The sequence below is a fragment of the Myotis yumanensis genome, unplaced genomic scaffold (assembly GCF_028538775.1).
Source record: "Myotis yumanensis isolate MYYU_CA2020_CCGP unplaced genomic scaffold, mMyoYum1.0.hap1 SCAF_6, whole genome shotgun sequence".
Taxonomy (NCBI): Eukaryota; Metazoa; Chordata; class Mammalia; order Chiroptera; family Vespertilionidae; genus Myotis; species Myotis yumanensis.
Window position 1 is genome coordinate 25,517,619 of NW_027223757.1, and position 11,326 is coordinate 25,528,944.

At 40.2% G+C, this 11,326-nt stretch overlaps 1 protein-coding gene across 1 annotated transcript; it reads left to right on the forward strand.

The window, feature by feature from the left end:
• The first annotated feature begins 1,131 nt into the window (after window positions 1-1,131).
• SMIM28 (small integral membrane protein 28) lies at window positions 1,132-5,328 on the forward strand. Its single transcript, XM_070419266.1, has 2 exons — window positions 1,132-1,306; window positions 4,363-5,328. Exons 1-2 carry the CDS (start codon window positions 1,196-1,198, stop codon window positions 4,744-4,746), a joined length of 495 nt encoding a protein of 164 aa, XP_070275367.1. The 5' UTR covers window positions 1,132-1,195; the 3' UTR covers window positions 4,747-5,328.
• Window positions 5,329-11,326: the final 5,998 nt, after the last annotated feature.

The following is an 11,326-nucleotide window of genomic DNA, read 5'->3' on the forward strand; positions in this document are numbered from 1 at the left end:
TAAAAGGATGAAACGACAAAGGAGTTCTACAATAGGATGCTGATTGAGGCACTGAAAAATTCAGTGCAAACTTTTATCATAAATAAGAAGTTTGGCAAAGTACCAAATTGTAGCAGGGAGAGCATCTATTTTTGGCGGTGGGCACTATGGATCCTTCCAAGAATATTAGATGTATCTGCAAAGTTCAGAGTTCACCACCCCAAAACCTCTCCATGAACCAACTGGGGCCAGTGATTGAGACTCTTAAGAAAAAAAAAAAAAAAAGGCCCGATTAAGAAATATTATTTCAGCGTCATGGCAATCACTTGGATGGAATGATGCTTAAATAAGGATGTGGGTAGTTTCAACGCTGAGGTGCAACAGTTTGGGTAAAAATGTGAAGCTTAACTTTACTTACCTAAAGGAAAGAGAATCCAACCACCATGTCTTAAATGTTTTTGCAAATATGTAGAAGTAAACATCCCAAAGTTACCTCTGTGAACCTTTACATTGAACGTTTCTTATTTTACGTTTACAAATAATGTTATATTTTACAAGATAGTCAGTAGGAAGACTGTTCTGGTATCGGTAATTTGATTTTTTTTTTTTTTTAAATTGAAACCAGTAAACATTCCAGCCAGTCTCAGCTATTGTCTGTCTGGCTTCTGTACAACATTATCATTAGCATCTTTCATCTAAATAATTCACGAAAATGTTATTAATGAGTCTTGTTTCTCTACCAAATACCCCTTCTCTCCGCACCATATTATCCAGGAATAATGAAAGGAAATTCAGCTTGGGTAGTTTTTCTGGCTCAGCTCTGTCTCTGGAGAAGGATGCGGGAAGGGAGAGGAAGGGAGAGGGTCTTATGTCTAAAAATAATCAGTTCTTTATTCTCTAAGACCATTCGTTGCACTATGGTGCTAACGCAGAGAACTCCTCTGCCTGAAACCTGTTTCGCATCTGATATTTGATGCCAGCCCTTACAGTGATAAAGGCCACCAAGCAAATCCAGAGGCACTGAATTTACATACAATCAGCCCTGAGAGGTCTCTCTGGTTGGTTTCTTTTCCCTGTTGTCACTCATTAGAGAACGAGTTTACCCACAGCCATCAGCCCAGCACATCCAAGCTGGACCCGGGCCAAGAACGAGCAGCACTGCTGAAATCTGGGCAGCGAGGTGGAAGGGTGAGCGGGGCACCAGCTGGATGAAAACATGCGAGGCCTGCTGGGCAGCAGCTGGAGGAAGTTTGGGCATGCCGGCAGGGGCACCTACGAGTGGCTGACGAGCGAACCCAGCCTACCTCTTCAGGAAACCCAGCTGCAGGTCTGTACCTATGACTTCTGCCTTTTCTTCCCCAAGTACGTCAGGTTTAAACCAACAATGCCTGTATGTTTAGGATCTTAAAACTTAGTGGCAACATGTTACATGGTGGGTATGACAAAAATCCGATTTCACTGATTGGCGTGGTCTAAGGAAGTAACTTGAAAGTTGTATTTCTTTTGACAATGATAAATTCAAGTAAAACTTGACACATACATTCTAAGAATACCTGATATATCAAGTATGTCAAAGAATACCTGAGGTTAGGGGCCAACAAAATGTTATGCCTTGGTTTTACAGTTTTGTTCTTTGCTCAGTAAGCAATGTCTACACATACAAAACTTAGAAACTTCCTTTGGCTCTCCGGCTGAGTAATGACCACTGTTTCTAAGAGAAGCCAAGATCTTACTTCCAAAAGGGTAGCAAAGGGTTAAGGAGGTTCTGTCTCAACTAAGACAGCTGCTCTGCTCTGTCTGGGAAATCACCAAAGAAGCTTCAAGCTGAGAAGCATTAAGGTAAAATATTGGTAGAAACCTAAGACTCAGAATTAATTTTATCATCAGTAGGGAAATGAGTGGGACCGCTATCCCTTAAGAAAAAGGGAAACAGACCTATTTTCTTGTTTTCTGGAAAATCAGCTGACCAGATTGGTATGTAAGTTCTGCAAAACCACCTTTTACAGAAAAACACTTATACATGTATATATAATATTTTTTTCAGCAGTTACACTTTTAACTGGATATTCCTTTAAAACATTTCCTGAACAACAAAGTCTTTACATCAATATACACATCAGAGATATATTAAAAGTTAAGAAACCACTTTGAAGGAAGTGAACAAATCAGGACATCTAATTAAAGAAGTAAAGACGTCCATTCTGCACTTTGAAAAAGCAGAACAATTTGAACCTATCATGAATCAGTAAATAAGCAAATTAAGGGTGCCATAAATGTGTCCTGCAGCTCTATGCATCTCCTAACTGGAAAACAGGAACTCTTTATCTCAAATTGTCGTAATTTGCTGCATCAGATAAGCAGTGCCCCTCAGTATTTGGACAATTTAACTCCGCCCGTGGAAGTTCTGATTACAGGAGTGGACTGTGGTATTTCTCCTTTCACAGATTTTTGCAGCTAGTATTGCTAATACCAAAAGTGGCATAATGGTGAATAACAGGGTTTATTACATAAAACCTTTTAAATAGAACTTTAAGTATCTTTATGTCTTATGCATATTGAACTTCCAGTCTGTAATAGAGTATTTAAATGTTGATGCCCACAACTGTTGAGAAACTATGATCATCCATAAAATGGATGGGGAATTAAAAAAAAAATCATGCAAAATGGTCCATGTTTATCAAGATTGAAGAGTGATATTTTTTTAGTACTAAGAGATAATAGCTTTAAATTTTTTAATGGTTCATTTAGAGGGAGAAAACATAGTTAAGTTGCTTTTTTATTTCTTAAAAATTGTGGTAAATTATTTATGAGTCCATCTACTCTTACAGCCTTTGTAATCAAAGTCCCTCATTACATCACAACAGATTTTAAGTGAATAGTTCTGATAATAAACTAGATTATGTGTGAGAAAACAGAAAGAATCCATAGTTTAGAAATATTAAGAATCACACACATAAAAATATATTTTCTCTGAAAATATTTATCTATTAAAATACAAACTTAGGAATGTCAAATTTTTCCCTCACTAAATTTTTCAGCCTATCAATAGATACAAATAAACACCTAATACCCACCAAGTGCTTTACATATAGAGATTCACTAAATTCTCACGCCAACCCGTTCAAAAATGTTATTTTCATTTCCTAGAGAAGAAAACCTAGGCCCAGAGGGCACCAGCGAGTGACCCGTGGTCACACAGGTACTGGAAAGCGTTCTGAAATCCAGAGCCAGAGTGCTCAAACCCCAAACAGGACACTCTGCTTCCCAACAAAACCTTTTATTTTTGTGCACTTTAAGCTAAAATTTCTTACCAAAGACAAACATCTGGCAGTACAAATATTAAATCACCCAATTTTCAGTCAACACACATACTTGTAAATTCTTTAAGAAGTAAAAATAATTACATAGTCAATGCTAGATAAGCCAGTCCCTTAGAAGGTCATGATCAGAAAAACAATTGTTCTTTCCACCAAAATCAAGAGAACCCAGCTCAGTTTTATTATGTTTTATTTTAAACAAGTCGATAAAAGAGCTTAGTGTTTTGTTGTCTTAAACACAATTATAAGGCTTTAATTTTTTTTTATTTTCCTCTTAGTAGTGGGTACAAATATTTACATTTGCTGCTGTATGCTTTATATAATAAAGAAGCTTTTTAATATTTCATTATTTCCTAGTAGCTTCATGTAAAGTAACATCTATGCAATTTGCAACAGTATTTATTTTTGTGTTATTTTTCTACCTTGCTATTCAAGTATCATTTCATGCCTGTTATAGTATTTACTCCATCAGGACTCATAATTATCTTCTGAGCTAATACTAAAAATCAAGAATTTATGTGCAATTCTTTTCCTTAAGAGTTCAAACTTTTCCATTTTTACCCTACAAATATTTCAAGGACAAAAAGAAGAAAAATTTAAATCTATCATCATAAGAATCAGCTATCAAATCAGATTAGAAATGTTATTTACCTGTGATATAAATACATGTCAGATTTTGCTCCACAATTAAAGAAATTAAATTCCATAGGATTCGTTTGTGGCAATAAAACGTTTATGGGTCTAATTCTAAAGAAAATACATAAATAGTTAGAGCTATTCAAAGAATGCGTGGTGGACCTACTTTCTAAAATGTAGTCTAATACATTTATGTATGTATCCTTTAGGGGAAATACTGTAGGGTGTCATCAATGTGAATTTTGGACATGTTAAATCCATACTTTGTCGTGTCACTTCGCTTTATTCCGTGCAGGCTCAAGTTCATTGGCATAAGTGAACGAACGAGTGATTTCTAGAGTGAGTGAGTCATGGTCAGAAGAATGAGAGAAGAAAGGCAGGCAGGGCACGTCTGTCGCCATCTCCTAACTCGGTCGCATTCTCACTCCAGGGCACCCAGCAGATCAGCTCCGCCAAAGACGACGTGGAGCCCTTCCTGTGCATCCTGCTCCCCGCCACCATCGTGCTGTTCCTGGCCTTCCTGCTGCTCTTCCTGTACCGCCTCTGCAGGGCGCCCCGGCCCCAGGGCCAGGTCTTCACCATCGACCTGGCCGAGCACCCGCCCGCGGGCGAGGAGACGGACTTCCTGCCGGGCTTGCCCTGGAGCGGGGAGCAGGACTTCCCCTACTCGCCCCTGCCCGTGGAGGCGGCCCCCCTGTCCGCATGTCTGCCCCCCTCCTACGAGGAGGCCACCAGGAGCCCGCCTGGGGAGGAGGCCCCCGGCCTGGGCCTTCCGGAGGAACAGGGGCCACCTGGGCTGCATGAGCCCGTATGAACTGCTCTTGGAAACCATTTAAAACCCAGCTCTCACCCTGCATGGACCAGGAGGCCGACCCCTGGGTGCAGGGGACATGAGGCTGGGGGCAGGCTGGACACAGGGCAGTCCAGTTAACCCGTCTTCAAACTCCTTAAGGAAAAACTTGCCCAGCTTGTGCTAAAGATGCCCGGCTCTTCTAAAATGTGTAACACTCGCGAGGAAAAAGTAAATAAAAGGAAAGTTCTATGTGCGCTGAGAAAAAGAATTAGAATTACTAGTGAGCATAAGAGCTAGCTCCGAAGAGACAACAGAAAAATGCTGAGAAGCCAAAGATAACTGCTTTTGCCACAAATAAAACGTTTCCTCCTACACAGGCCTATCAGGCCTCCTGGTCTCCCTTCTGGGCGAGGGCTCCAGGCGGCCAGAGAGCTCCAGGAGGAAAAAAACACCTCTAGAGCCTAGTGGTCCACGGTGTTGTGAATAATAGTGAAATGTCTCAATATTAATAACAAAAGTACTGCCGAAACCGGTTTGGCTCAGTGGATAGAGCGTCGGCCTGCGGACTGAAGGGTCCCAGGTTCGATTCCGGTCAAGGGCATGTGCCTGGGTTGCGGGCACATCCCCAGTAGGAGATGTGCAGGAGGCAGCTGGTCGATGTTTCTCTCTCATCGATGTTTCTAACTCTATCTCTCTCCCTTCCTCTCTGTGAAAAATCAATAAAATATATTTTAAAAAAAAATATCGAAAGTACAGATGTTTGCGTACATTTTTGTTCAAAAAATAATAAAGCTCTCCCAAGTCATCTCCTCCTTAGTGTGGCTCTTGCTTCCTGGGGTGGGAAGGGTAGGGTTAGCTGCGTGGGCACGTCTCGCCCTGCAACAGCGGGGGACGAAGAGCTGCTGCTCTGACACCCCATCTCAGGGGACACTGTGACGAGGGAGGCCCGCACCAAGCAGCACTCACACAGTAGAAATCAGTGTAGCGTTGGAAGGTGAAGGTCAGAATTTGGATCACCTGAGCAACATGGATTCGCTCTAACCTTATAAATCACATAGTTCAAACTCTTGCTTCACAGGTGTCAAAACTAGAGCTCAGAGAGTCTAAGTGAGCAGTCCGATGTTCAATGCCTCCGAAGAGGCGGAGCCGGGCCTCTCTGCCCTGGGCTGCAGCACCTCCCACGGTGCCAGACGTTCTCCCAGAAAACTGCAAATGGGAATTTCAGTCCATGCCCCCGACCGGGGGTCAGGCCTCACAGTAGGATGAGCACAGCTGAGTTGGGACTAGATAAAAATCCCCCTTTGTGATTTCACGTGGGGAGGTGGAGGTGGGTCACGTACCACTTGAGGGACTGATCAGAATACCCATGAAGCTGGGGGGTGACATGTCCAGTCCTTAAATTCTTATTCCACGATATAACTTTTTGGGAAAATATTTTTTACTTTTTTTCACAGTACAAAGTGCAAAACCAGACAACCCTTCGATGGTTTAAAATGAATGGAAGATGGTGGCTTTTTAAACCGTTTTGGATGTGAACATTTTAATGCTAGATATGCAATGTGGCAGAGTTTTAGGAAAATAAAATAATCTAAAATAGGATACATTTCTTTATAAATGTAGGAATAATAGTACGTTGGAGGACTGAAGCAAAACATAACCTATTTGAGTTCAAATGAATGCAAGTTCTTTCAGGCCTGCTTTGGGTTTTATTTTTATTTTTTTAATCCTAAGGCTCTAGTTCTGTGTGAGACTGTTGATTCTCTCCCAACTGTGTTGTCTTCCTTTTCCTTGTTAACAGAACCCTGATTTGGTTCTGGGATCCTGGAGCCACCTATGTAAGTCAGACCAGAGCCCTCCAACACCAGGGGACTTACATCCTGATAGTTAATCATGCAGATCTCAATGCCTTTACCAGGATTGATTTGGTTTTGGGGATTAAGGGAAGACCTATATAAAAAGAAAGGCTTGTGTTTTGTTTGTTTTTTTAAAGGTTGCCTAATGTTAAAAATAGATACATGAAAGGAAACACTTTGCCTCTTTGCTGGATGTTATGTGTCTGCATGTGATGCCCAGGGCTGCTACAGCCATCTTGCAACCATGAGGTAAGACAACAGCCAGGGCTAATACTGAACAGTGAAGAAGAAAGATGGAAAACCCCTGGGTTGATTGCATTCAGCAGAGCAGCTGAATTAACCCTGCAACTATCTATATATTAGTGAAAGCACACCCTTCCTACTGCTTTACACCATTTAAGCCAGGCTTGTTACTTCTAGAAAAAAGCATGTCAACTCCTACAATTTCCAAGGCTATTAAGGAAATGCATTGCATGTTTTAAAATGTTCTAATAAGACTTATTTACAATAAGTAGTCAAAGCCAGGACTCATTTGCAATGTTATCTGAGATGGAGGGAAGGAAACATTTTCTCTTATGGAAGCAAACAAGCTGCAGAACAGGTAAACTGTTAGCCAGGCGTGGCCACACTACAGCCCACAGGCCAAATCCCACGTGCAACCTGTTATTGTACAACCTGAGAGACAAGAACGGTTTCCACATTTTTTAAATAACTGAATAAAACATCAAAAGAAGAAGAATATTTCATGACACATGAAAATTAAATGAATTAAAATGTTGGCGTCTATGAACAAAGTTATTGGGGCACAGCCAGGCCCACTTGCCTATGGCTGCTCCATTACATTTGAGTAGTCACAACAGAGACTATATGACTTTCAAAGCCCAAAATATTTACTACCTGGTTCTTTAACGAAAAAGTGTGCTGACCCTTGTACAGACCAGTGGATTTCAACCCTAGATGCCTGGTAGAATAACTCAAGGAACTTTTAGAAATACTGACACCAGAACCCACTTAGACCAATTAAATAGAAACAGATCCAGTGATTCTCATATGAAGGCCAGGCTGAACGTCATTACTTTACGTAACGTGAGGGGCCACCAAATCCAGGTGAGCTTCCATGTACACAAACATACGGTAACAGGGTTAGAGAAAACGACGTATAAATGTAGCTTTGAGCCATTTTATAACCCGACATTCTCAGTAAACTCTTTCTGAAGCTATCAGCCTAACCTGCAGTCAACTGGGTTCACCAAACAGGATTTCCAAGCAGAATATTAGGAACAACCGAGTAACCAGTGTATCCTTGTTTAAATGTTGGCAGCTGGCAAGCACGGGTAGTACGGGTTGCTAGCAACCCAAGAAGGGCAGAGTGGAGTTGAGGAAAATCCACAAATGAAAGAACCAGACTGTTCACAGCTAAGAAGTCTTTCGGAAGAAATAACTGTAGCCAGAAAAGATTAAACATGGGAGGGAGTATAATAGAAACAGTGACTAGAATGTGGACATTTTCACGAAATTCTACCTTGGATGAGAAAATATCACTAATGCATAATTTTATAAAAGGAAAAAAGGAGTCCATTTCTGGTCTGGCCTGTAAGAAGCTTGGTAGTCAAGGCTCTGTCCTAGCAACAAGAAAAAGCTGAACAAACTGGAAATTCAACATTTCTCCTTAGTTTCGTCGGAGAACTGAGGTCACAAACCACTGCCCCCAAAGAGACAGACAGACAGACACAGAGAATCGTGACTCACCGGAGCAGGAGTCCACCAGCAGGAACCTCCTCGGGAACCAGTACCAACTTGAACTGTAATTGACGGACTGCGGGGCTTAGAGGAAAAATCTCAGAAATAACTACTATCTCAGAAGGCCCCCAGCTTTGTGCCTTCTGCCGCCAGGAGCCCCACAGATTCTCCCAATGAAGGCCTGAGAAAAATCCCCTGCAGCTTCTAGCAAGGGGCGGGGAAAAGGAACCACTTGGAAATCCACCAGAACTTTCTGCTCCTCTTAACAAGGCCTGCCCTCAGGAGACACCATTTAAATGGGGCCTCACCTGCCCTGGTTTTATCAGAGCCTGAGTGTTCTGGGGAAGGGAAATGCCCAGCCCCAGCTGGCTCTAGCCTAATGCAGAGGAAGGAAAATAGCCAGCCCCAGTCCCTCTGGCCACCTGGTGCCACTTAAGGGGGTGAAAAACAAAAAGAAAAACCAGAGAAGCACTTGTGAAGGTCCCTTTGCAGTGGCAAAGGCTTCCAAGACTGACACCTAATCATAGGACTATGAACATGCCCCCAACACCCACCTAACCACCACAATAGTAAAGGCCTACTTACTGCACTTTCCTTTACCCAGGACATCAAGTCCACCATTTTAAAAGGCAAAAAGAGACGGAGCAAGCATCAGAACCAGACTCAGATATGGCCCGGATGTTGTTGGAAGTGCCAAACCAGAAATGTAAAATAACTATGATTAATAGGCAAAGGGCGCTATTGGAAGAAGTAGACCACATGCAGGAACAACATGCAGTCAGCAGAGAGACAGGAATCCTAAGAGAGAATGCTTGAGATAAAAAACATGGTAACAGAATGAAGACTGTCTTTGATGGGCTTATTAATAAACTGGACATAGTTGAGAAAGAATCTCTGAGGTTAGGTATATGTTAATAGAAACTTCCAAAATGGAAAAGTAATGATTAAAAAAACAAAACAAAACATACACACACACCACAGAACAGAATATCCAAGAACTGTGTGAGACTATAACAAAGGTGTCACATACCAGTAATGGGAATACAGTGGGGCCTTGACTTACGAGTGTCCCGACCAACGAGTTTTTTGAGATACCAGCTGTCTCTTGGCCGATTTTTTGCATTGAGTTGATAGAGTAATTTGAGTTAACGAGTTCCTTAACGAGCTCAGTCTCTGAACAAATTAAACTCGTAAGTCAAGGCCCCACTGTATCAGAAAAAGAAGAAAAAGGGAAAGAACCAGAAGAAATACTGAAGCAATAATGATGGCAAATTTTGTGTCAAGACATAGATTGATCCAGGAAGCTCAGAACATTATGCAGAAATAATACAAACAAATGAACAACAAAAACCCTATACCTCCGCATATATTCAAACTGTAGAAAAGCAAAGATAAAGAAAAAAATCTTGAAAGAAGCCATTGGACCAGGGTAGGGAAGGGGGGGTGGGGAGGGAGAAACTTATCTATAGAAGAGCAAAGGTAAGAATTACACCTCACTTCTCAGAAACGATGCAAGCAAATGGAGTGAAATATTTAGTGTTGAGAGGGGGGAAAACCACCTACCTCAATTTTGTATCTTGAAAAATTATTCTTCAAAAATGAAGGAGAAGTAAAAAATTTCTTAGAAAAAGAAAAAAATGAGGGAATTTGTTGCCAATAGACCTACCTATCTTGCAAGAAATGTTAAGTTTTTCGAACAGAAAGAAAATAATATAGGTCAGAAACTCTGATAAAGAAAAAGCATTACAGAAAGAATAAGTGATGGTAAAGTAAGCATTTATATTTTTCTTATTCTTAATTAATCAGATCACAATTTGTTCAAAATAATAGCAAAAATGTATTTGATGATTATAGCTTATGTATAAGTAGAATGAATGACAGCAATGATACAAAGAACAGGAGAGAGGAATTAAAAGTATTTTTGTCATTATAAAATACTTATACTCCCACAAAGCAGTATAATGTTACTTGAAAATGGACTTGGATTAGTTGTAAATGCATATTACAATTCTAGGGCAACCACTTAAAATTGTGTTTGAAACGAACTATTATTGATATGTAAGAAAGAAGAGAAAATGGAATCCTATTAAATGTTCACTTAAAGCCACAAAAAAACAGGAAAACAGTGGAAGACAAAAATAGGAAGAACAAGGGCCCTGAATAGAAAACAATAACAATATGGTAGATATGAATCCAACTATAGCATTAATCACTTTAAACTTCAATGGTTTAAACACACCAATTACAAGACAGATATTGTCAGAGTGGATTAAAAAACAAGACCCAACTACATTTCATCTACAAAAAATCCACTATAAATATAAAGATACATGTAAATTAAAATAAAGGCATGGAGAAAGATATATTATGTTAACACTAATAAAAAAAAGTAGCAGCTATATTACTTTCAGACAGCAGATTTCAGAGCAAGGCAAGTTATCAGGGATAAAGAAGAGCTTACATAACAATAAAGGGATCAGTTCTCCAAGAAGACATAATAATCGTTAAAGTATATAAACCTAACAACAGAGTGTCAAAATACTTGAGGCAAAAACTGATAGAACCACCAGGAAAATTAATGAATGTGCTATTTTAGTTGGAGACTTCAATACCCCTCTATCAGAAACAAACAGATCTAACAGGCAGAAAATCAGTAAGGACATAGTTGACTTCAACAACACCATCAATCAACTGGATATAATGGACTTCTGTAGAGCACTTCACCCAACCACAGCAGAAAATACACTCTTCTCAAGCTTGTATGGAACACTCACCAAGATAGAGCACACTTTTGGCCATAAAACACACTCTAATATGTTTAAAAGAATAGAAATCATACAACATATGCCCTCAGACCACAGTGGAATTAAACCAAAACTCAGTAATGAAAACAGCTAGAAAACCCAAAATACTTGGAGTTTAAACAGCACATTTCTAAATAACTCATGGGTCAGAGAAGAAATCTTGAGAGAAATTTTAAAATATTTTGAACTAAAAAGGAAAATCAA